At 42.0% G+C, this 27,627-nt stretch overlaps 1 protein-coding gene across 3 annotated transcripts in view; it reads right to left on the bottom strand.

Moving 5' to 3' along the window:
• The window catches only part of LOC144494886 (spindle assembly abnormal protein 6 homolog), a 69,139-nt gene that overhangs the window by 7,559 nt on the left and 33,953 nt on the right, over positions 1 to 27,627 (bottom strand). For 2 of the 3 annotated variants that reach the window (XM_078214397.1, XM_078214395.1), the window contains exons 4-13: positions 25,421 to 25,525; positions 23,624 to 23,795; positions 22,362 to 22,439; positions 19,696 to 19,815; positions 17,102 to 17,293; positions 16,197 to 16,391; positions 9,237 to 9,326; positions 5,904 to 6,083; positions 5,688 to 5,769; positions 4,207 to 4,337 (exon numbers count right to left, since the gene is read on the bottom strand). In XM_078214397.1, the coding sequence (XP_078070523.1) occupies positions 4,207 to 4,337; positions 5,688 to 5,769; positions 5,904 to 6,083; positions 9,237 to 9,326; positions 16,197 to 16,391; positions 17,102 to 17,293; positions 19,696 to 19,815; positions 22,362 to 22,439; positions 23,624 to 23,795; positions 25,421 to 25,525 (1,345 nt within the window). The remainder of the gene's footprint in view (positions 1 to 4,206; positions 4,338 to 5,687; positions 5,770 to 5,903; positions 6,084 to 9,236; positions 9,327 to 16,196; positions 16,392 to 17,101; positions 17,294 to 19,695; positions 19,816 to 22,361; positions 22,440 to 23,623; positions 23,796 to 25,420; positions 25,526 to 27,627) is intronic. The other variant, XM_078214396.1, reaches the window with a different exon arrangement.

Below are 27,627 nucleotides of genomic sequence, written 5' to 3' on the forward strand. Positions count from 1 at the left end.
TTGTCTTTTTTTGTCCTGTGTCACTTTTCCTTCACTGAGCCTCCTCAACCTTCTTCTGCCCAATAAAATGGCAATCAAGCAAATTCCAAAAACTTCAACAAAATGAGCTTTCAAAGATCTGACAGTTTTCTGCTGGGGCAAATTTAAAAGACCACTTAAGATCTATTTAACTGGAATTAATTCAATAACAGACACACAGCTAAACTGTTTGGCAAAATTCCTATTGAATGTGGATTTTCTTCTATCTAAGCAATTGCACTCACAGACTGCTCTCTGTCACAAGTTCCATCACCAAGATGATTACCCCTTGTTACTTTAATAGGTTCTGTGTTGGAATTATGGACGAGGGATGTGAGAGTGCAGACTCCACTGGAGATCAAACCTACTAGCAAGGCTTTTGCATAGTCCACTGAACTGTGTTCACAAGTTAATCAGCCGAGCACTACACTGTTCATAGATACTTTAGAGAGACGGGCAGTGAACTGGTTAACATGTCCACTGAGTTGCTGAGCTCTATATTTAAATTTTCTAGATACTTCCACAGCAAAGACCCACCTTCATAAGGCACCAGGAAATGAAAAATAAAGTCTGCAAGCTGAAAGAGCAGCAATGGCTGACATCATTGCATTCTTCTGGATGCTGTCAGAAAGCATCCAGTATTATTGCTTGTGTTTGGGAGTCATGATGTGGAGATGCCAGTGTTGGACTGGGGTAAACACAGTAAGAAGTCTCACAACACCAGGTTAAAGTCCAACAGGTTTATTTGGTAGCAAAAGCCACTAGCTTTTGGAGCGCTGCCCCTTTGTCAGGTGAGTGGGAGTTCTGTTCACAAACAGGGCATATAAAGACACAAACTCAATTTACAAAATAATGATTGGAATGAGAGTCTTTACAGGTAATCAAGTCTTAAAGGTACAGACAATGTGAGTGGAGAGAGCGTTAAGCACAGGTTAAAGAGATGTGTATGGTCTCCAGACAGGACAGTTAGTGAGATTTTGCAAGTCCAGGCAAGTCGCGGGGGTTACAGATAATGTGACATGAACCCAAGATCCCGGTTGAGGCCGTCCTCATGTGTGCAGAGCTTGGCTATCAGTCTCCGCTCAGTGACTCTGCGCTGTCGTGTGTCGTGACGGCCGCCTTGGAGAACGCTTACCCGAAGATCAGAGGCCGAATGCCCATGACCGCTGAAGTGTTCCCCAACAGGAAGAGAACACTCTTGCCTGGTGATTGTCGAGCGGTGTTCATTCATCCGTTGTCATAGCGTCTGCATGGTCTCCCCAATGTACCATCCTCAGGACATCCTTTCCTGCAGCGTATTAGGTAGACAACGTTGACCGAGTTGCAAGAGTATGTACCATGTACCTGGTGGATGGTGTTCTCACGTGAGATGATGGCATCCGTGTCGATGATCTGGCACGTCATGCAGGGTTGTGTGGTGTCGTGGTCACTGTTCTCCTGAAGGCTGGGTAGTTTGCTGCGGACAATGGTCTGTTTGAGGTTGTGCGGTTGTTTGAAGGCAAGAAGTGGGGGTGTGGGGATGGCCTTGGCGAGATGTTCGTCTTCATCAATGACATGTTGAAGGCTCTGGAGAAGATGTCGTAGCTTCTCCGCTCCGGGGAAGTACTGATGACGAAGACGACCCGTCAACTCAGACTGATCAAGACCTTTGATCCGGACCTTCAGAGCACCCTCCGTGCTCTCATCCCACGTACTCCCCATGTTGGAGATCTCTACTGCCTCCCAAAGATACACAAGGCAAACACACCCGGCCGTCCCATCGTATCGGGCAATGGGACCCTGTGAGAGAACCTTTCCGGCTACGTCGAGGGCATCCTGAAACCCATTGTACGAAGATCCCCCAGCTTTTGTCGCGACACTACAGACTTCCTACAGAAACTCAGCACACATGGAGCAGTTGAACCAGGAGCACTCCTCGTCACAATGGATGTCTCGGCACTCTACACCAGCATCCCCCACGACGATGGCATTGCTGCAACGGCCTCAGTACTCAATGCCGACAACTGCCAGTTTCCAGATGCAATTTTACAACTCATCCGCTTCATCCTGGACCACAATGTCTTCACCTTCAACAACCAGTTCTTCATCCAGACACACGGAACAGCCATGGGGACCAAATTCGCACCTCAGTATGCCAACATCTTCATGCACAGGTTCGAACAAGACCTCTTCACCGCACAGGGCCTTCAACCGATGCTATACATTAGATACATCGATGACATTTTCTTCCTTTGGACTCATGGTGAACACTCACTGAAACAACTATAGGATGATATCAACAAGTTCCATCCCATCATCAGACTCACCATGGACAACTCTCCGGAATCGGCTGCATTCTTGGACACATGCATCTCCATTAAGGACGGTCACCTCAACACTTCACTGTACCACAAGTCCACGGCTAACCTCACGATGCTCCACTTCTCCAGCTTCCACCCTAAACACGTTAAAGAAGTCATCCCCTATGGACAAGCCCTCCGTATACACAGGATCTGCTCGGATGAGGAGGATCGCAACAGACACCACCAGACGCTGAAAGATGCCCTCTTAAGAACAGGATATGGCACTCGACTCATCGATCGACAGTTCCGACGCGCCACAGCGAAAAACCACACTGACCTCCTCAGAAGACAAACACGGGACACGGTGCACAGAGTACCCTTCGTCGTCCAGTACTTCCCCAGAGCGGAGAAGCTACGACATCTTCTCCGGAGCCTTCAACATGTCATTGATGAAGACGAACATCTCGCCAAGGCCATCCCCACACTTCTTGCCTTCAAACAACCGCACAACCTCAAACAGACCATTGTCCACAGCAAACTACCCAGCCTTCAGGAGAACAGTGACCACGACACCACACAACCCTGCCACAGCAACCTCTGCAAAACATGCTGGATCATCGACACGAATGCTATCATCTCACGTGAGAACACCATCCACCAGGTACATGGTACATACTCTTGCAACTCGGCCAACGTTGTCTACCTGATACGCTGCAGGAAAGGATGTCCTGAGGCATGGTACATTGGGGAGACCATGCACATGCTACGACAATGGATGAATGAACACCGCTCGACAATCACCAGGCAAGAGTGTTCTCTCTTGTTGGGGAACACTTCAGCGGTCATGGGCATTCGGCTTCTGATCTTCGGGTAAGCGTTCTCCAAGGTGGCTGTCACGACACACGACAGCGCAGAGTCGCTGAGCAGAGACTGATAGCCAAGTTCCGCACACGAGGATGGCCTCAACCGAGATCTTGGGTTCATGTCACATTATCTGTAACCTCCACGACTTGCCTGGATTTGCAAAATCTCACTAACTGTCCTGTCTGGAGACAATACACATCTCTTTAACCTGTGCTTAACGCTCTCGCCACTCACATTGTCTGTACCTTTAAGACTTGATTACCTGTAAAGACTCGCATTCCAATCATTATTTTGTAAATTGAGTTTGTGTCTTTATATGCCCTGTTTGTGAACAGAACTCCCACTCACCTGACGAAGGGGCAGCGCTCCGAAAGCTAGTGACTTGTGCTACCAAATAAACCTGTTGGACTTTAACCTGGTGTTTTGAGACTTCTTACTGTGTGTTTGGGAGGGCAGGGAGAGAAACGGTGATGGCTTTTGATCTGCAGTGCTTGCTGCTAAGCCCACCTCTCATCAGGGGCTGGTTCAACTGACATCTTCTGGGCACCCTACACAGCAAGTAATCCCCTCAACCCTGCAGTGACCAATAGGAAATGAGGTTAGAGGATTGGAAATTGCCTTCATCTGCCTATTTAAGTGCCTCTCCTTATTACAATGGCAGTAATCCATCTGCGAAAAAGCACTGGACATCAACAGGCAAATAAAGGAGGGAAAAGTCTTAGCATCCTCTGCTGTGTGGTCACTGAATAAATATACTGACTTGGAGGTGAAAATGCTCCTCCTGAACCAAACTGACACTTGTCTAACTGGAATTAAAAATCCTGCATTTCACATTATAAAGCAGAACAGCAATAAATATTGGTGTCCCATTGAAAATGCAGGTAAAGTAAAAAGTACTAACGTTTCAATAAACCATTAAAAAAATACTGCTCTCCATCCCATACCTTCACTACCCATCCTTCTTTCACTCAAAATTATAAAAATAACTCAATTAATTTATATATATATATTGTTCTGGTCACAATGTAAATAGTTTACTTACCAGACTGTTTTGCATAGCCCCAGGCCTGGACAAATTGCCACTAGATATCGTTGATGGGTCAAAAGAGCCTGGAGTCTCTTGCAGTGCTGCTAATTTATTTTCATTCAGTTGTTTATTCAACCAGGATATTACTGCGCAAGATAAATAGTAGCATACAATTAACATTTTTAAAAGTTCAATAATGGGGCTTATTCCTCTTCCCCTCCCAAAAATGTCAGAATAGTAAAGAAAACTTCATTCAAGATGAGCTTGGAGTCATGTGCTTTCCAATTAATTAATACAATGGTACTAGTTTCAGCATTAACTGGCAAAGTACACGAGACACTGCTAAACAATGTCATATTAACATGTCTGCTAACATTTTCTCAATTCTTTTTAAGATGAAGCTTCCCAGGAAAGCCAGCATTTTCCAGGAGACACCCAAATACTTAAAGAATTGATTATTATCGTCTAGGCTTCCCGGCATCATTTCATTCATCATTAATTGCTGGTTGTCAACAAACCTCTCAATGTACTAAAAAGTTACTGAAGACAATTTCTCAGGATGACCCATAGGTGGCCAGCTCTAGGGAGGAAAATAAGGGACATTTCACCAGAGGAGCAGATGGTTTGCCAAGACCAGAGGGGTGTGGGGAGACACTCCTAAACTCACCCAAACCCCATCATCCACCTGCTGAAGCTGGAAAACTCAAGAGATGAGTGCTGGCTCTGGACTGTACAGCTGTGGCCCAGACAAATCCAGGGGAAAAATGGCACTCAAGGAAGCTCACAGAAAAAAGTTTCAGTATTAATTGGTAAAGGACATCAGAACACAAAATACTTCTACACAATGTCACATTAGCATGACTGCCACAGCTTCTATTCAATCTTTTTAAACTGAAGCTTTCCACAAATGCTGGCATTTTTGGGTCACATCCAAATACTTGCAGAACTAATGATTATAAGCTAGGCTTCTCTTTAACAAGGACAGGAAGCCAAATTCTGAGACAAACCCAGAAAAATCAGACAGTTGGTCACCCTGTGATTTATATCCACATTGTCCGTCGTGGTCACCTTTGAAACAGGCTCCATTATAGTTTAACATCAGCAAACACACTTACATACTTTAATCCTGTTCTTCTGCCTACTTCAGTTTATTCATTATTTTATCTTCTGTGGTTAATCCCTTCAGTGGGTAATAGTTTTTGCACAAGTCTTAATGAAGGCAATATAATTGTAAAATGTTAACCCCATTGCCTCCCAGTCCTGTAATGCGAGGTTGTGTGAGGCGTCAGCATCACAAAAGTGACCACACGGTCTCATTTCTACACATACAAAAAACGTCAGCTGCTTGACCAAGGTTTTTGTCAACTGTCCTAGAGCTTCTTTATATGGCTGTGTGTTAAATTTTGCCCAATAATACTATTGGTTGTATTCCATTATGCTAAAAGGTACTATATACATGTAGGCTGCTATCTCGTATTCTTGCTTCAACTACTAACCATTTTCATTTGTCTTTAGAAGCTGTTTGCTTTCTTCCAGTTTTCCGACTGTGGCATCAAGCTGCTCTTGCAATTTACAAACCTAAAAAGATTTTTTAAAAAGTGGCAGTTGTTTAGTTTCAAAACTCATTTTCAAATCAACTGTCTTATTTCCCCTTCCCCAGTTCTTCTAAACTCAGAATATCTTTATATAGATAATAATTTGTGATTCATTACCTCTTCTTCCTTTTGTTTTCGAGACTGTTGAACTTCTTTTAGTTCTTGTTGCTCCTTCTGGAGCAAGTGTGTCTTTTCTCCTAGAAGCTTTTCTTGTTGCATCGTAACACTATTTTTCAGTCTAATTTTTTCCATCAATTTTTTCATGTCCCCCTGCAGTTTTTTGATGATTTCATTGGCCTATATCAAAACATAATCACGTTAATTAAATTCAAACAGTCTCCCAAGTTAATAAATCTTATTTGCTTGTTAATAGTGAAGATTTGCATTATTAACAATTTCAACTTACAATGTTTTTTTAAAAACTTTAAACTGGTGCCAAAAAAGTAATGACGCTGGAGTATTGCAATGAATATCAGGGCTTCAATTTTAGGCTTTGGTCTTGGCTATGTCATTTAAGGCACTGGATTAAGGCTGCAGTGTGGGTTTGAAACCAATATTTATATCAGTTAATTTTTCCTCTTTCTTATAGGAAGCTGAAATTGAGGATCATCCATGATCTTACTAAATGATGCAGGAGGCTCAAGGGGCCATATGGTCTACTACTGCTCCTATTTCTTGTGCTCCTAATTGGTCAACAAGCTTCTGCGAATACATAAAGGGCAAAAGAGTAACAAAGGAGAGAGTAGGGCCTGTTAAGGATCAACAAGGTCATCTATGTGCAGATCCACAAGAGATGGGTGAGATCCTAAATGAATATTTCTCATCAGTATTTACTGTGAGAAAAGCATGGATGTTAAGGAACTTGGGGGAAATAAATAGTGATGTCTTGAGGAGTGTACATATTACAGAGAAAGAGGTGCGGGAAGTCTTAAAGCGCTTCAAGATACATAAATCCCCGGGACCTGATGAAGTGTATCCCAGGACATTGTGGGAGGCTATGGAGGAAATTGCGGGTCCCCTAGCAGAGATATTTGAATCATCGATAGTCACAGGTGAGGTGCCTGAAGATTGGAGGGTGGCAAATATTGTGCCTTTGTTTAAAAAGGGCTGCAGGGAAAAGTCTGGGAACTACAGGCCGGTGAGCCTCACATCTGTGGTGGGTAAGTTGTTGGAAGGTATTTTGAAAGACAGGATCTACAGGCATTTAGACGCAAGGACTGATTAGGGACAGTCAGCATGGCTTTGTGAATGGAAAATCATGCCTCACAAATTTGATTGAGTTTTTTGAAGGGGTAACCAAGAAGGTAGATGAGGGCAGTGCAGTTGATGTTGTCTACAAGGCCTTTGACAAGGTACCGCATGGTAGGTTGTTGCATAAGGTTAAATCTCACGGGATCCAGGGTGAGGTATCTAAATGGATACAAAATTGGCTTCTGGTTGTAGAGGGTTGTTTTTCAAACTGGAGACTTGTGACCAGCAGTGTGCCTCAGGGATCGGTGCTGGGTCCACTGTTATTTGTCATTTATATTAATGATTTGGATGAGAATATAGGAGGCAAGTTAGTAAGTTTGCAGATGATACCAAGATTGGTGGCATAGTGGATAGTGAAGGTGGTTATCTAAGATTGCAACGGGATCTTGATCAATTGGGCCAGTGAGCTGACGAATGACAGATGGAGTTTAATTTAGATAAATGCGTGGTGATGCATTTTGGTAGATTGAACCAGGCAGGACTTATTCAGTTAATGGTAGGGCATTGGGGAGAGTTACAAAACAAAGAGATCTAGGGGTACATGTTCATAGCTGCTTGAAAGTGGAGTCAAAGGTGGACAGAGTGGTGAAGAAGGCATTCAGCATGCTTGGTTTCATTGGTCAAAACATTGAATACAGGAGTTGGGACGTCTTGTTGAAGTTGTACAAGACATTGGTAAGGCCACACTTGGAATACTGTGTACAGTTCTGGTCACCCTATTATAGAAAGGATATTATTAAATTAAAAAGAGTGCAGAAAAGATTTACTAGGATGCTACTGGGACTTGATGATTTGAGTTTTAAGGAGAGGCTGGATAAACTGGGGCTTTTTCTCTTGAGTGTAGAAGGCTGAGGGGTGATCTTATAGAGGTCTATAAAATAATGAGGGGCACAGATCAGCTAGATAGCCAATATCTTTTCCCAAAGGTAGGGGAGTTTAAAATTAGAGGGCATAGGTTTAAGGTGAGAGGGGAGAGATACAAAAGTGTCCAGAGGGGCAATTTTTTCACAGAGGGTGGTGAGTGTCTGGAACAAGAGGTAATAGTAGAGGCGGGTACAATTTTGTCTTTTAAAAAGCATTTAGACAGTTACATGAGTAAGATGGGTATAGAGGGATATTGGCCAAATGCAGGCAATTGGGATTAGCTTAGTGGTTTAAAAAAAAACAGCAGCATGGACAAGTTAGGTCAAAGGGCCTGTTTCCATGCTGTAAATCTCTGTGGCTTTAAATATACTTTGACAGAATTCAAAAAGCAATCCATCCACAGTGTAGGTACCATTGTAACGACGAGCGACAAAAGGACTTGCAGACATCATAATTCATCTTTAAACATTCAAATCTAGACAGTAAACACTTGTAATGACAGCAGTTTTGAATTCACTAAAATGTGGATTAAACACAACCCACAAAAGGTCTGTTGCTGTACTGAATCTACTTGGGCAAGTGCCCATTGACAACCAATTACCATCATAAAAATGGTGCATATTGGAAAAATTGAAGGAAATCCATCATGTCACATTTTTCCCCTTGTGCATCCCATCCAGTTTTGCAGCTGGATTCTGCACAGCTGCCAGAAACAGCTACTAATCCGTTGCTAAAATTAAGCCCCATTCATGTTAGTTAGATGTCAGTGCAATTTCCCAGCATTTCTGTAGGTGGGTAGCTGATAAGTTTGCATATACTTATCAGCTGAGATTAATTGAGTTATGGTCACTAAGGAAATCATGGAATATGGAAACAGAGCGGGAATGTTAATGTAGAAGTTCAGCCATGACCTTATTAAGTGATTCAGATCAGGTTCAAAAGGGCTATATGGTCTACACCCATTTTTATTTATGTTTTATAATGTGTCTCTCCACCTGTGTAAAATGGATATCCAAGGCCATCAGGATGTACTGTTTAAGGGAGGTACATTTAAACACTGCAAAATAATGATTTTGAGGCCATTTCTGGATCCTATATTTATTTTTTCCCATTTTCACCTAGTCAGGAGATTTTATCCTAACAGTTCTGACCATGACATTATTTTGTTGCTTTGAAGAGAGGGAGATGATTTTGTGGTGGGGAGGAACAGGAAGATTCTTTTTAAATCTACTTTAGCCCAAAAATATTTAGTTACATAAATTTAACCAAGTTGAATATTAAGGCAAGTGTAGCCGGATTGTAATTGTTAGCACAACATAGAGTCTAAATGGTTACCTTTAATAATTCTTCTGAAAGAGACTTCACAGTTGCTTCCAGCTTTCCCATCTGTTGCTGTTTTTGTTCTAGGCTCTCTTCTAGATTTTTCTGCAAATAAATGGTGAATCATTCATACAAAGCAATAACTCCTGTAGCATTTTGAAAAATCTCCCCCTCGACTCTTAATAATTTTAGGGTCAGATGGTGGCATAGGGGTCATGTCAATGGAGCAGTAATCCAGAGGTCCACAGGGTCAAATGCCACCATGGCAGCTTGTGGAATTTAAATTCAAATAATTAATAAATTCCACTGATTATCTGGAATCGAAAGCTAGTCTCAGTAATGGTGCCATGAAACTATCAATTGTCATAAAAACCTATCTGGTTCACTAATGCCACCCTTACTTGGTCTCTAGCTGACATGTGACTTGAGACCCACAGTAATGTAGTTGACTCTTGACTGCTCACTGAAGTGGCCCGAGCTGTACTAAACCACTACAGAGAAGTCAAAGAGGAATAACATTGGACAGACCATCAAGTTGTGGCATCAACTTCGGCTCCAGAAACAACAATGCAGGATCGACAGGATGGATGTGCCAAAGTCCTCCTTATGAACATCTGGGAACGACGGCCAAAACTGAGAGAGCTGTCCCACAGACTAGTCAAGCAACAGCTTGCCATAGTCATACTCACTGAATCATACCCAAGGATAGTGATGGTGATGTTGGGCACATTGGCTGTAGGGTATGTCCTGAACCACCAGCAGCACAGACCTACCACAGATGGCTGCACAGTGCCATAATCAGGAGGTAGTCCTCAACTTTGACTCCAGGTACCATGAAGTCTTATGGGCATCAGGTCAAACGTGGGCAATAAACCCTCTTGTTGATTACCAATAAACCCTCTTGTTGATTACCACCTACAGTTCTACCTCAGATCCTCTATGCTGTGCATCACTTGGAGGAAGCCCTGAGGGTGGCAATGACACAGAACGGGGTCAGGGAACTGACGAGGGAAAAACCCACAAGAACTTGTCCTTGTGTCTCAGGTGCCTCTGACCATGTCAGTATAGTAAGAAGTCTCACAACGCCAGGATAAAGTCCAACAGGTTTATTTGGTAGCACAAGCCACAAGCTTTCAGAGTGCTGCCCCTTCATCAGGTGAGTGGGAGTTCTGTTCCCAAACAGGGCATATAAAGACACAAACCCAATTTACAAAATAATGGTTGGAATGCGAGTCTTTACAGGTAATCAAGTCTTAAAGGTACACACAATGTGAGTGGAGAGAGGGGTAAGCACAGGTTAAAGAGATGTGTATTGTCTCCAGTCAGGACAGTTGGTGAGATTTTGCAACTCGGCCAACGTTGTCTACCCAATACGCTGCGGGAAAGGATGTCCTGAGGCATGGTACATTGGGGAGACCATGCAGACACTACGACAATGGATGAATGAACACCGCTCAACAATCACCAGGCAGGAGTGTTCTCTTCCTGTTGGGGAACACTTTAGCAGTCACGGGCATTCTGCCTCTGAGCCTCAGGTAAGCGTTCTCCAAGGCAGCCTTCACGACACACGACACGCAGAATCGCTGAGCAGAGAGTGATAGCCAAGTTCCGCACACATGAGGATGGCCTCAACCGGGATCTTGGGCTCATGTCACACTATCTGTAACCCCCACGACTTGCCTGGGCTTGCAAAATCTCACTGGCTGTCCTGTCTGGAGACAATACACATCTCTTTAACCTGTGCTTAACGCTCTTTCCACTCACATTCTCTGTACCTTTAAGACTTGATTACCTGTAAAGACTCGCATTCCAATCATTATTTTGTAAATTGAGTTTGTGTCTTCACATGCCCTGTTTGTGAACAGAACTCCCATTCACCTGATGAAGGGGCAGCACTCCGAAAGCTAGTGGCTTGTGCTACCAAATAAACCTGTTGGACTTTAACCTGGTGTTGTAAGACTGTGCTTACCCCAGTCCAACGCCAGCATCTCCACATCATGTCAGTGTAGGCAGGAGTGACCATCTCAGTCCTGGCGAAGACACAATTCTGTCTTCACAATGAGCAGACTCTCTATTGTTGTGTGACATATTCACCATGCTAAATGGGACAGATTCAGAGCAGCTCATCTGTGAGGCCTTGTGGACTTCAGCAACAGCATAATTGTATTCAACTACAATCTGTAACCTCATTACCTGGCATATTCCTCACGCTACCATTACCAGCTAGTCAAAGGATCAATCCTTGTTCAATGAAAAGTGCACTAATGCATGCCAGAAGCAGTTTTAGGTATGCCTGGTGCTGAGGTGTCAATTTGATAAAGTTACAACACAGGTTGACTTTCATACCAAACAGCAGAAGTAGCATGTGATAGGCAGAGCTAAGCAATCCTGCAAGTAACAGATCAGGTCACAGCTTTGCAGACCTGCCACAGCCAGTCATGAATGGTGGTGGACAATTAAACAACTAACTGGAGGATAATGCTTCACAAAAATCCCTATCCTCAATCATGGAGGACTACAGCACATCAATGCAAAAGGCATGTCTAAAGCATTTGCAACCATCTTCAGCCAGAAGTGCTGAGTGGATGATTAATCTCAGCTTCCTTTTGAGATCCCCAGCATCACAGATGCTAATCTTCATCAAATTCAATTCACTCCACATGATATCAAGAAATTGAAGGCACTGGATACTGCAAAGGCCCTGACAACATCCTGGAAATAGTACTGAAGACTTGTGCTCTAAACTAGCCATGCCCTGAGCTAAGCTGTTATGGTACAGCTACAATACTGGCATCTAACCAACAACGTGGAAAATTGTGTGTCCTGTCCAAAAAAGGGGAAGGCGGTGGCATTGTGGCATTATCACTGGACTAATAATTCAGACACCCAGGGTAATGCTCTGGGGATCCGGTTTCAAATCCCAACACAGCAGATGGTGAATTCAATAAAAATAAAACCTGAAATGAAAAGTCTAATGATGAGCATAAAACCATTGTCGTAAAAAACAATTCGGTTTACTAATGTCCTTTACCTGGTCTGACTCCAAATCCACAGCAATATGATCAACTCTTAAAATGTCCTCTGAAATGGCCTAGCAAGTTGCTAAGTACAAAGGCACAGTAAGAAGTCTCACAACACCAGGTACAAAGGCAATGAGGGATGGGCAATAAATGCTGGCCCAGCCAGCAGCACCCACATCCCCTGATCAAATAAAAAAAATCCAACATGGCAAATTATCACCGCACAAGCCTCCTTGCAATCAGAGAAGTGATGGAAGGTGTCATTGACAGTTCTATAAAGCAGCACTTAAATGGCAATAATCTGTTCACTAATGCTCAGTTTCATTTCTATCAGGATCATTCAGCTCCTGACCTCATTACAGCCTTGGTCCAAACATGGACAAAAGATCTGAACTCAGGACCTGAAGTGAGAGTTACTACCCTTGACATCAAGGCAGCATTTGATCAAATCCAGCATCAGGGACGCTGGCAAAATTGAAGTCAAAGGGAATCAAGGGGGAAAACGCTACTGGTTACAGTCATACCTAGCACAAAGGAAGATGGCTGTGGCTGTTGAAATCTAATCGCCTCAATCCTAGGACATTCCTGCAAGAGTTCTTTAGGATAGTGTCCTAGCCCAACCATCTTTAGCTACTTCATCAATGGCCTTCCTTCCATAATGTGGGGATGGTCACTGACAATTGCAATCTTCAATACTATTTACAACTCCCCAGATACTGAATCAGTCTGCACCAATATGCAGCAATAACTAGAAAACATTCAAGCTTGGATTAAGTGGCAAGTAATATTCATGCCACACAATGTGGGGCAATGTTCATCGCCAACGAGAGAGAAAACAATTTCCACTTGACATTCAATGGTATTACCATCGCAGAATCCTCCACTATCAACATACTGGGGATTACCATCGAGGAGGAACTGTACTGGACCACCATATAAATACTGTGACTACAAGAGTAGGTTGGAGGCTAGGAACTTAGAGGTGATTAACTTACCTCTTGACTCCTCAAAGCATGTTAGGAGTCTGATTGATTACTCTACAATTACCTGGGTGAGTGTGGCTCCAACAACACTCAAGAAGCTCAACACCATCCAAGACAAGGCAACTCAATTGATCAGCATTCCACTCACCAATTTAAACATGGACTCCCTCAACCACCACCAACACACAGTGGCAGCAGTGTTTACTTTACAAGATACACTGCAGCAACTCGCCAAGGCTCCTTCAACAACACATTCCAAACCTGCAACCTCTAGTATCAAGATGGACAAGGACAGCAGACGCACAAACACCACCACCTCCAAGTTCTCCTTCAAGATACAGATCAATTCTGACTTGGAACTAAATCACTGCCCTTCACTGTTTTGGGGTCAAAATCCTGAAATTCCTTTCCTAACAGCACTGTTTCTCTACCTGCACCAGATGGACTGCAGTGGCTTCAAAAGGCAGTTTCAAAGGCAATTAGGGCTGGACAATAAATGCTGGCCTTGCTGACTTTGGCACATCCCATGAAATAACAAAAAATCTTACTACTGTTTAAATTTAAACGTGTGAGACAATAAACTTAAAAAAACACATCTAAAAACAGCACATCATAAATTCAACAAGGAGATAATGGGAATGGCACAAAATATGCAAACCTTTTGATTTTAGAGTTAAAGTCAACAAAATACAGAAATTTCATCAATATCTAGCAGCTTTTGTGTGACACCCAGACATCTTCCATTTGACCCAGGATGCACTTAATCTTCTCAGCAAACAAATAGCATTGGCACAGATATTCAGTCAGAAAGATGGAGCCAAGGGGACAAAAATAAAGATTTAATAAACAAGTCTGGAGGCCGTGAGAAGAAATGGTCAGAGGAGAATTTAAGAGACAAGCTGGACTATTGGTCGGTTTGACAATTTGATAAACAAATTGAGAGGTACTAGAAACTCATTCCACCTTCAGTCATGTCTGAAAAACTTAAAATCAGAGATACTCTGGTCACGTCTGCCCTTCTGGAGCTCTCTCAAAAGGTATGATCAAGCTGGTGTTAAACAAAGATCACAGGTTATCTAAACCCAAAACACCAAGGAAGGAGATGCACCTGCAATGTAGATGTCACATCAACAGTCACTGTGATGGATTCCAAGTGCAGATGTTTAAACACAGCCAACGTTCCCTCTATCATTTTTGGAACGTGTTGGCAATTTGTTTAAGTGGGTGACCCCAATTTTCTTTTGAGTGGCCATGCATGTGTGATAATTTGAAAGGATCAACTCGTGTGCAGTTTGTGAGGGGATTTTCAGGTTGCTGCAGTCATGCGGCTGACATGAAACACTGGATACAACTGTTTAAACAAAACTGCCAAAAAAACAACCAAAATGAGAAGCAGGACCAACTCTGTTGCTCATCGAAGAGCTGGTACAGACTTGATTGGCCAAATTATCTCTTTCCGTGCTGTAATGTTCTATGATTCATGTCACATGCAGACAGCGAGATTATATTCATGGAGGAGACACCACAAAGTCCAGTTATTTCTTTTGGCATTATAATTTGCAAAGCGGTTGTAAGCATCTATTATTCTAAGTATTCACTTGCTTCTACCAAAATCGTTTAAGTAAACCTGATTTTAATCCAACATTTTCTATTACAAACATTCAGTTTAAACTTTCTTCTGAGAAAGCATAACGTATGACTTTATGACCCAAATTTGGAAAAATATCTAAAGGGAAGGCCCAAGAATGGCTTCATTATTTCTACATTGCTTGATAATTCTGTGAGATAAAGTACCTGAGCAACCTTTTTCTCTATTGCCCTTTACTACTAATGTCTTATGCCTTCTGAGCAGAAATTGAATCCTTTCTGGGATGCCCTTAAACATGTACAAGTTGCCCTCTATATTTTCCACAAGTCACTATTCCATATTCTTCATGTGTAAACCTGAAGTAAATAACAGCAGGCTATTCAACATGGGAGACAACACAAGAGGTGAACCTCATCTTGTCTTTATATGAGGCACATACACAGATGCACAGTTATTGAGCTGGAATGTTTGGAGTACGATGAGGAATGAGAAACCCTGATTGATATTCACATTCCTAGTCTATGAATGCTGAAACTTGCTATTGCACTCCATCACCATTCCTGCTAAAATTGTGTAACCCTAGGACATTACTGGAATGAATGGCTCTGAACTACTTCCTGCTTTAACCAGCACATTATTGGAGAAGCATACCAGAACTTGTGTTACAAATATGAAAATAATAATAGACTGTCATTGTGCAGAACTAAATCATTATTGGAGGTCAGATTACACTTGCGTACCTGAGAGTTACGTTTCAAAAGCGCTGGAGTACAGATGGGCTAAGGACACTAAGTAGGTCCTGAGGTATCATGTAACAGATCTCATTATAGCTTAATGTGCACCTCTGCCTGGGGTGGCACAGTGGTTAGCACTGCTGCCTCACAGCGTCAGGGACCCGGGTTAGATTCCAGCTCGGTCAATTTCTGCGTAGAGTTTGCACGTTCACCCCGTGTCTGCGTGGGTTGTCTCCAGGTGCTCTGGTTTCCTCCCACAGTCTGAAAAACGTGCTGATTAGGTGCATTGATCCAAACAGGCGCCAGAATATGGCGACTAGGGAAATTTCACAGTAACTTCATTGCAGTATTAATGTAAGCCTCACTTGTGACTGATAAATAAACGTTAACTATGATGTGAAGATACCGGTGTTGGACTGGGTGGACAAGATGAGAGGTCACACGACACCAGGTTATAGACCAACAGGTTTATTTGAAATCACAAGCATTCAGAGCGTTGCTCCTTTGTCAGGTGACGTGGGCGAGGTGCGCAGGCACAGAATATATAGACTCGTGATTTCAAATAAACCTGTTTAACCTGGTATCGTGTGATCTTTCTACTTGATCTATCCACTGAAAACTTAAACAGATTTCACGCAATTTTGAATTACCTTGTGCTCCTGTGTACTTTCAAAGACTTCTGTTGTCCTTGCAACCACTTGCTCTTTATCTTTGACTTCTTGTTCCAGGACAGCAGTCCTTGTTCGCAGCTGATTCAGTAGCTTCTCTTTTTCATGGCATTCTGCATCTAGTGTAGTATTTTCTTTCCTCAGTGAGTGGACTTCTTGTTTTGATCTTTGACACTCCTAAATGCCATCCGACAAAGACAGCATACATACAATTAAACTTTTATTTTGAACAGGAAATATACTAAATGAAAACAAAGCTTGCGTGTATACATTTTATATACATATAAATAAGGTAGGTTCTAATCTTTTTTAACTCTGCAGACCAAGGATCAAATCTGGACATTCTCAGTCACTATGACTCTATTATATTGCAGTACCATTGGGCGATCTGCCCAATGGGGAGGCGATGGCCTAGTGGTATTATTGCTAGACAATTAATCTACAAACTCAGCTAATGTTTTGGGGACCCAGGTTCAAATCCCGCCATGGTAGATGGTGGAATTCGAATTCAATAAAATAAATCTGGAACTGAGAATCTACTAATGACCATGAAACTATTGTCGATTGTCGGAAAAACCCATCTGGTTTACTGATGTCCTTTAGGGAAGGAAATCTGCCATCCATACCTGGTCTGGCCTACATGTGACTCCAGAGCCACAGCAATGTGCTTGACTCTCAACTGCCCTCGGGCAATTAGGAATGGACAATAAATGCTGGTCAGCCAGCAATGCACATGCCCACGAATGAATAAAAAAAAACTAAAGGACTGTGGTCTTGACAGCAATGATTATATAAAGTAATTCCATCACTATTTGTTTTTCTTAAAAAATGTAAACTTTGAGAATACATTCACGTATAAACTTTAGCTATTAAAAAGGTTTCCTAACCTCTTCCATGCTAGCTAATTTGGCTTTCAACTCGCGTATTGAAGATTCAGATTTGTATTTCCTCTCGGTGAGATCCTTATTGATCGTTTCCATTTCAGTGAGCCTGCTTTCCAATTGCTGTACTGTTTGATTATGTGCTGCCTCCACCTCCTTTTTCTGCTGCTCCAATTGGTGGTGGTACTGTGTTTGAGCCTGGGAGGAGAGGTAAAGTCAGCATCAAGTCAGTTAGGACTGGAACCAAAAGAGAAAATGCTGGAAAATCTCAGCAGGTCTGGCAGCATGTGTAAGGAGAGAAAAGAGCTGACATTTTGAGTCCAGATGACTCTTTGTCAGTTAGGACTGGGTGTGGGGAGAAAGGCACAAGACAATTGATATTTATAAATCAATACAGGAGGTTCTATGGCCCATCTAGCTTCTCCTTCCATTGAAACCTACAGTCAAAGCTTTTTTACATTATTCATTTTTCAAATTATCCATACAATACTCAAAATGTCATCCATCCACTGTTATTCTCAATTCAGTTCCCAACAAAGAACACTGCTGTGGCACAAATCTAAAATGCTGCTACTTTTACAATACGCCAAAACTCAGAACTCACCATTCCACATCAACAACAGCATTGTGCAATTATTCACAGGTAGAATATAATTAGAGTGGCACAGTGATTAGCACTGCTGCCTCACAGTAATTCGGGCCTTGGGTGAGTTTGCACATTCTCACTGTGTCTGTGTGGGTTTCCTCGGAGTTTCCTCCGGGTGCTCCAGTTTCCTCCTACACGCCAAAGATGTGCGGGTTAGGTTGATTACCCCTCAGTGTCAGGGTAAATAGGTGGGGTTATGGGGATAGGGCCTAGGTGGGATTGCGGTCGGTGCAGACATGATGGGCCAAATGGCCTCCTTTTGTATTGTACAAAGAACAATACAGCACAGGAACAGGCCCTTCGGCCCTCCAAGCCTGCGCCGCTCCCCGGTCCAGGATTGAATCCTGAATCCAGGATCCCCACCCAATTTTCCAGCCTATCTACATACTAATATCCTATCCACCGAGCTGTCCCTCACAGCTACGATGCTTTGTTCATCACAACCTATTAACTCACCCCCACCCCCCCATTCCAGACCATGTGATCTCCAGGGAGAGGCGAAAACCCAGAGTGAAAACCCCAGGGCCAATATGGGGAAAAAAAATCTGGGAAATTCCTCTCCGACCCCCTGAGGCGATCGAAACGAGTCCAGGAGATCACACTGGCCCTGATCGGAAAATGCTTCCCAACCCTATTCATTTCAACTTACACGAACACCATATGAATTCCCTGCCCCCGAGACAGGTTCCCAACTATCCGCAGTGATTCTATGTTTGGGGATGGATGGGAAAGAGTAGATTAAAAAGTAATGTTTCTAAACGAACGAGAGGGAATAGCAATACCAACTTGAGATAGTCCATTTAATACATCAGAACCACACAATCCCTATAGTGCAGAAGAGGCCTTTTGGCCCATCAAGTCTGCAGGGCCAACGTTTTGGCGTTGATGACTATTGCAATAGCCTAGTGGTATTATCATTAGACTATTAATCCAGAGTCTCCGAAAGAGCATCCCACGCAGGCCCTCCCTTCCATCCTATCCCCATAACCCTGTGCATTTACCATGGCTAATCCATCTAACCTACACATCTTTGGATACTAAGTAGCAACTTAGCATGGCCAATTCACCTAAACTGCACATCTTTGGATTATGGAAGGAAACCGCAGCACCCAGGGGAAACCATATAGACACGGGCAGAATGTGCAAACTCCACAAAGACTGTCACCCAAGGCTGGAATGAAACTAGGGACCCTGCCATTGTGTGGCAGCAATTTGTGTAGGTTAGGGGAACTTGTGGGCTAAATATGTGGGGTTATGGGGATATGGGAAGGGTGGCATCTAGGTAAGATGCTCCGTTGGAGAGTCAGTGCAGACTCGATGAGCTGAATGGCCTCTTCTGCACTGTTGGGATTCTATGATAACAGGCATTATCGATACATTTGCATATCTTTTCAAGATTGTTATAATAGCAGATTCCTAGACAACTCCAAGCAGCAGACTCTGTACTTTGGCATTTCTATGACATGCACCATTTATATCCCAATGCCAGCTTGGTTCAACTTGCTGCAATCCTCAGAATTGGAAGGTTGCAATTTCCACTCTCACTACAGGTTTCAGCACTTGATCTATAGCACTCCGGTGTTGTATTAAAGGCATGCTGCACTGTCTAGAGGTGCTATGCTTCAGATAAGATAAACTAACCAAGGTGAGCATAATAGATCCCCTAACACTATTTAAAGAGCACACATCAAGGCTAGCATTCCTCTTTTAGCAAGTACTAACAAACAAACTGATCAGTCTTTCACATGCTGTGTGCACATTTACTGCTATGTTTAACTAAGTGAATCAACTTTAAACGGTGATCAACTGACTCAAAGCTACTTTGTAACATGCAGAGGATGTGGATAAGGTACCGTATAAAATGCTAATTCTTTTTTTACCCAAACTTTTATATGTCATTTTACATTCAACTTCCAACTTTACAATCCTGTAAGGAATTTGTATATTTTCTCACCTGCAAGGCCTTCTCCCGTTCTGTGGTAACTTCCTGGCTGTGCTTGTTTGCGATCAAATTTGTTTGTGCTGCCCATTCATTACGTAACCTGTCCAGTTCTTTACTTTTTTCTGCCAAGGTCTAAATATGAAAATTCAGCAATAAGTACAGGTTCTCCAAAACAAAGAAGTGCAAATTGGAGTAATAAAATGTCCTTTTGGTTGAATTATTTTGTAACTGAATAAAGAGAAAATTAGGTCGAAATTTTCTGCGTAAACAGTATCACAGAATCAGAGAATCATTACGACACAGGAGGCCGCAATTTGGCCCATTGTTGTCTACACTAACTGTACATACGAGCATCAGATTCCCCTGCCTTTCCCCATACCTCTGCACAATGTTTCTCTTCAAATAATTATCTAATGCCCTCTTGAATGTGATTGAATATGCCTCTGCCACACTTCCAGCAGTGCATTTGGCCCGAACCACTTGTGTGAAAGATTTTTCTCACAACACATTTGTTTCTTCACTTTAAATCTATGCCCTCTCGTTTTCTATCCTTTTACAAGTGGGAACGGTTTTTCCTTATGTACTCTGCCCAGCCCCTCATGATTTTGAACATCTCCATCAAATTTCCTCTCAGTCTTTGTCTCTCCAAGGAGAAAAGTCCCAACCTTTCCAATCTACTCTCTTGGAAATATAATGGACCATTCCTTCACTGTCGCTGGGTCAAAATTCTGGAACTCCCTCTCCCCAACAGCACTGTGGGTGTAACTACACCACAGGGACTGCAGCGATTCAAGAAAGCAGCTCACCATCACCTTCTCAAGGGGCAATTAGAGATGGACAACAATGTTGGCCCAGCCAGTAATGCTCAAATCCCTCAAATGTATAAGATGAATTATAGGCCCATCGAGTCTGCACCGACTCTGACAGTGCATCCTATCCAGGCCCTATGCTCACAACCCCACGTATTTATCTCGCTAACCCCACTAACTCACACATCCTGGGACCCTAAGGGGCAATTTAGCATGGTCAATCAATCTAACCTGCACATCTTTGGACTGTGGGAGGAAACCGGAGTACCCGGAGGAAACCCACACAGACATATTTCCAATAATTGAAAAAAGAGAGGACACAGGTTTAAGGATGCTTGGAAAAAAGACCAGGCCAGAGGGAAGTAATGAGGAGAGGCAGTGTGCTGGAGGTGCTCAGTGATATTCTGCAGCACCCACAGATAGAAAAAAAACAGGGCCAACGTTTTGGCATTGATGACTATTGCAACGGCTTAGTGGCATCATTAGACTATTAATCCAGAAACTCAGCTAATGTTCTGGGGACCCAGGTTTGAATCCCACCATGAGAGGGGGTGGAATTCAAATTCAATTTAAAAACAAATTTGGAATTAATAATCTCGTGATTACCATGAAACCATTGTCAATTATCATAAAAACCCATCTGGTTCACTAATGTCCTTTAGGGAAAGAAATCTGCCATCCTAACTCGGTCTGGCCTACATGTGACTCTAGAGCCACAGCAATGTGGTTGACTCTCAACTGCCTTTCAAGGGCAACTAGGGATGGGCAATAAATGCTGGCCAGCCAGTGATGCTCATGTCCCATGAATGAATTAAAGAAACAATAGGTCATGGAGCCTTAAGGCTGCCACAATCCAAAGATGTCCGTCCTCTGCAGACATTGCCTGGCCTGAGTGGTTCTCTACCATCTCATTCATACATGTTTGGGGCTATGCAAGGGATCGGCAAAGGGACAGCCTGCCCATGTGGGGTTCCACAGGCAAATGGTGTTGGGGCCTCAACAATTAACAGTGCATATTAATGGCTTGGGTGAAGGGATTGAACGTACTCGAGCTGCATTTTCTGATGATGCAAAGATAGGTAGGAAAATAGGTTATCAAGAGGACACAACCTGTTTACAATCCCTTTGTAGTCTCTTTAATTGAATTGGCAACATTTTGACAGATGGAGTATACTGTTGGGAAAATGTGAAGTTACATACAAACATAAGAACAGAAATAGGCCATTCAGCCCCTCGAGCCTGCTCCGCCACCTGATAAGATCATGGTTGCTCTGCCTGTGTTTCGAATTAAGCACTTCCCATCCACCCCTGACAGCCCTTGCTTGACCTGCGCCAACAAGAATCTATCTACCTCCAGCCCAAAAATATTCAATGACCCTGCCTTCACCACCTTCTAAGGCAGAGAGCAGCCCTCCTCCTTCTCTGCGAAAAAGGGAAAAATCTCAACTCTGTGACCCCCACTAGTTCTGGACTCACCCATAAGAGGAAACATCCCCTCTATGTCCACCCCGCCAGCACCATTCAGGATCCCCACAAACTGTAATCAAGTCACCGCTCACTCTTGCAAAGTCCAACAGGAATAAGCCCAGGTTGTGCTGCTCCTGGGGTTGCCATCCTGTTCAGGATGGCTATACACCCCCTAGCCTCCTGGAGGCTGCCAGCTCACCAAAAATGGCCACTGAGGTAGACCAAGCAGCCTACACTAGACAGGCCAAAGAAAATTTTTAAAAAGTTATGTTGTGAAAGAGAAACTCTGACAACTCAGGTGAGTAGGGCAAATAATCTTCATACTTCCGACTCATAGCAATGCATGCTAGTGTTTCAGTTCATGCTGCCACTATTTTTTAATCAAGGTCTTTATTTACAAACCTGTTGAGTGATGCTTAGTCTTTTTGCTAGGTCTTCTTCTGTTCTATGCAACCTTTCCTGTAGTGAATTATTTTCTATCTGAAAAATAAAATAACTGTTTAAATTAGTTAATTTGACAATTAGAGAGTTTCTAAATTGTAATTTAAGTTAATCGTCAATATTGCTCATAGCTCTGGACTTTAAATATCATTTAAAACACACTTTGAGGATGTCATTTTGTCCCATCATTAAAGTTAGTATTGACATTTGAATTAAGCAACCTTGTACAGAGATCTTTTAATCTTACTTTCTCCCCATCTCAGTTCTTTTCACTCCTGCTATATGATTTTACTATTTTAGTCAGAGATCACTCAACAGCCGAGTTTGATATGAAGCGGTACGGCTCTGGAAATAATTCAACTTTGATCTCTGCAATAAAATTGTACCAGATCAATGGCCAGCTATCAACAAAAAGAGAATTAATCAGCCACTTGTTTCTCCGCATTAGTCCATTTCATACTAGGTAGATTGGATGGCTCAGTATAGAGATAAGGATAGGAGAGCAAAAAGGAAAACAACTATATCAGGTTAAATAAAATGGTCATTTTATAGGACAGTATCAGCAAGAAAACAAAACAGGATTGGAAATTTTGAAATCCTGGAGTAACTTGTTTTCTGAGGTGGTCTCTCATCCAAGTAATAATCAAGCTAGTTGTATTTAGTTTCCAAGAAAAGAAATCAGACACACAGCACTGTGGAAGTCAACAAAGCCTGTTGAACCATTATCCCCAGGTGGTTTCCCATCCAAACAGCAACTAAACCCAAATTTACTTAGCTTCTGAGCAGTGCAAGAAACATGGAGGTCAACTATGGGTGGAAGTGCTGACCAACTCATTTCCTCTAGATTTAGCTCATTTTGATGTAAATTTAGGCGATAACATACTTTATTGTTCTCTGTCTTGTCATCTGTATGCAACTGGGTTGTCAGAATGTTGCTAAGTTTGGTTGTTAGATTAATATTTGACTAATAAAATGCTAGACTTTTCAAAAAAATCTAATGTTTTTGATTATCGATGTTTTGATGAGAATATAAATTTGACTGCAATAGAAATAAAGCATTTGTACCTTAGGTTGCAAATAATATAGCAAGAGAAAATTATCTGCAATGATAAATTCATATCAGATTAATATAACACAGCTTAGAGAAACATTACCACAGCATTAACCAGAATATAGTTAAGGCTATACGTAATACCCATACGAAATGGGCATTAGAAACTAACCTTCATGTTTTGAAGACAGATAGCCAAATATTTCTTGACATCGCTGTCATTTCCTGGAAGCAGTTTTAAGGAGAGGTGGGTGAGGTGCTTGAATGGATTTGTTTCTATTATATCTAAGCTTGCAGGTATGCAGTCCAATGCCGGATACTGAGTTACTAATTGAAGCATAAACCTATGGAAATAAAAATCAACAATAGGAAGCATTTTAAATCAGGAATTTATAGAATGCAATTAGAAAGAACAAACTTTCATTTATATAGCGCCTTCTATAACCTCAACCACCAATTGAGGACTTTTGATGTCTAGTCACTATTTGCTCCTTTTTTCTGCATTACAACAATTTGCGCACAGCAAGGTCCCACAAACAGAGTGAGATAAATGACCAGATAATCTGAAGTGGTGTTGGCTGAGGGATAAATGTTGGTTAGGATATGAGAGAACTTCTCTAGTCTTTTGCCATGGGATATTTTATGTCCACCTGGGAGGGGAGATGGGGCCTTGGTTTAATACGAACAAAGTAGGAATTTATTTTACAATACACTCCATATATGCAATTTGTTGGCAAGGTGACGCAAGTATTTTGTATCAAATTTCTGCTCCTGTGGACTTCTACTATCACACACCTTCATCCACACAGCTGAAGAGCTTACTGCATTGAATTTTTTCACAATTTAATTCTCCAACAGCAAACAGTTCCAAATAAATCCATGCTTCAAGGCTGCCTTTTCAGTGATTAATCCCAATCAAAGATAATTTCAGTCTGGATAATACAATGCCCAAATGACAGGGGATATTTAGTTTCTGATATTCCTAATTGTGGCCGAAAAGTTGACAAACCAGATGGAACCCTTTATTGCTACAAGTCAAAATATAAGGTAAAGCTCTAGTAATTCAAGTTTTTAAGGTCACTTTGTCGTAGATAGGTGGAAAAAATGAATGGCACAGAATTGATTTCTCCCCATCCTCCCTCAAAGCAATCTGCTAGAACTGATAATAAACAAATTATTATTATACGGTGTAAAATTATATAGTGTGTTTGACATAATAAAATGTGCCAAGGAACTTCACAGGAGTAACCAAAATATGACACTGAGTCACATAAGGAGATATTAGATCAGATGACCAAGTTTGGTTGGAGACAGAGGGGGCGATTTTACCACTGCGTTGCTCCCGTTTTCGGGCGCGACGCGGTCAGCCTCTCGTCGGAAATGGGCAAGAGGCAGGTTAATTTATCGAAATTTAAAGAAGCATTTACATGTCATTAGCAAGCCCGGCGCTCAATCGTCCTGGCTCGCCTGCTTTTATGACCTCAACGGGAAAGGTTCTCACCGGCGAGAAATAGACGTGCTCCCCATGGACTTGGTCTCGCCGGTGGAGTCTGAAACCACAGCTCCCAATGGTAGAGCAATTAATACTAGGGATGCTCCAAAGGCCAGAATTACAGGAGCGCAGGCTGGGGGAGATGAGAGAGATAGGTGAAAACAAAGAATGTTGAAATCAAGATATTGTTTGATCTAAAATTGAATAACGAAGCAACAATCTGATCAGTGATTGAAATCCAAACAACAATGGTTTGCTGGAAACAACAGGATGAATGACTCAAATCCAATAGATGTGCAGATCCTGTTCAAAATGTACTTATTTAATACAATAGGAAACTCCCTTGATCTTTACAATTCAAGGTTGAAAAAGTTTGATTTCCACAAAACTATACATCCAAGGGTGCAGACAACTCCTAGGAGTGAAATCAACAGTATTTCATACTTCTCTTCAAATAGCATTGAAATACAAACCCACCTTGGCACCTCTTTGTTTTGTTCTCGGATACATTGGTCTAAAAGCTCGATGAATCGCTGAGGAAAAGCAGAAAATTCTACAAGCAGTCCTTGCTGATTCTTTAAACTGTAAAATTAAATAGTTAGATTGTAGTGTATTTCCGGCACAAAACCAGACCATCTGGCCTAACAGAAACAGATACTGATGTTGCACTTGAGCCTCCTCCCATTTTACTCAATCCACCTGTTATGTTCTTTAACCAGTCCCCAAGTTGTTGGTGAGATCCAGAAATGGACCAATAATGTTTTGTTTAAAGTAGTCAAAGTTTGAGATCCAAGACATTTACTAAGAAAGCCACATAATACCATGGGTTTTGAACAAACAAAAATAAACTTTACTATACAAGTTCAGAAACATAAAACAATTTACAGTAACTGTTATATACTCCAACGTGAGGTAGGTGTGAATTATCAAACCAATCATCATCAAACACACCACACGATAAATGCTAAATGTGACCAAAACAGATTCCATGGATTTCTTAACAACCCACTGAGTCAGCAATCTCACTGAAACTTTGGCTCTCTCCATAAGGGTTTCTAATCTCCACATGTGAAGGTCTTGCCTCAGAATTCTCCCCAAATTACACTCCAATTTAGATGGTTTCAAGGATGGCCAACCTCGCAAGGTTTTGAACTTTACCTTTTGAGATTCCATTCCCCTGGGTGCCCAAGTATACTCACGCATCAACTTACAAGGACGATATCAGATCTTAGGCCACGTCGAGCAGTACACAAAAGGGTACATTTGCCCCAACAGTATGCAGCACCGAGTCACCAACACCTGGCTGCCTTCTTGGATCTTCAGGGTTTCTTCAGAGCCCTCTTTGATTACCAGGGCTTCTCCCAACCCACTTCACTTCAAGTCTGTTCCCTGCATTTATTTTTCTATTGGTGCCTGTTTTGCTGTTCCCCTTTTTCTTAACTGGGCCTCGTCTTTGTCCCTTATCTTCCTATGGGACCTCTCCATGTCTCCCTCCCTGAGACACTCCTCCTTGGATTAAAACTGATTAATTGCCTGACCCAAACCGACTGTTCACTGACTCTTGAACTGAGCCAGTGATGACTGATCTAAACACTCCAAGGTCCCACTCTTGTTACTAGGCAGGAACAAATGGAACAAGTAGTAGGACATCATATGTCTTAAATGTTACAACCTCCATAGTCTGCTGACTTAGCACATAAGGACACAAGAAAAAATGGATTTCATAACACAACTTTTCAACATTCTATTTCCTTTTCTTCTCGAGTACTAATCTTAGCATTTCCTTAGGTACATCTATGCCATGTGTCTCAATTATCCCATATGGTTACGAGTTCCTTATTCTCACCACTTTGAGTAAAACATTTCTACTAAATTTTTTAATTGAATTTATTGGTTAAAAATCTTCTATTATGCACCTTAGCTTTGGAATCGCAAAGTATAAACATCTATTCTATCAAACCCTTTCATAATCTTAAATACCACTGTGAGGTTATCTCTTGGCCTTTTTTCTCTAGAAAACAGGAGTCCTATTTTGCTCAGACTTTTCTGATAGTTTCAACCTCACAGTTCTGGTACCATCTTTGTATTTTTTTTGCACACTATCCAGTGTCTAATAATCTTTTCTTAAATATGGAGGCCAGAACATATGGCATAGCTAAGATTCTGTACAACTGTAACAATAATGAATGCACAAAACTGGATTAGTTTGAAATTGCCCAAACTATTATTTCCTATGGATTCTCAACTTCCCTCAATGTTGTCAGGAAGAAATTGAAGTTAAGGGAAGAAAATATATAGCAGCTCCCATTCTCAAATGTATTTTCTAGCAAAAAGAAAGAATTATTCAAACAAAACTATAAAATGTGTTGAAGCTTGCCTCTAGAACTGGAACAGATTTTGCTCATTATTTCTCATGAAACTATTTACTTGCTACCTAGTGACAATTCTGTGCCATGTGAAGTAATAGGAAAGGTCTTCAAAGGGATAGGGAAGTCATACTAAATGTTAAGTTTTTAAAAAAAAAATGTAATTTAGGTTTGCCATCAACATTCATGTTGGACATAAATGGAAGCTTCCAGAGCAGCTCCACAAGAAGTTGTGCTTGCCTCATGTTAACACTCTACTCTTCTGTCACCAATTGTACAGGGTACAGTAGAGATTTTACACTAACTAATTAGTCTTTT

This window comes from Mustelus asterias, chromosome 6 (genome assembly GCF_964213995.1).
Source record: "Mustelus asterias chromosome 6, sMusAst1.hap1.1, whole genome shotgun sequence".
In the NCBI taxonomy this organism is placed as follows: domain Eukaryota; kingdom Metazoa; phylum Chordata; class Chondrichthyes; order Carcharhiniformes; family Triakidae; genus Mustelus; species Mustelus asterias.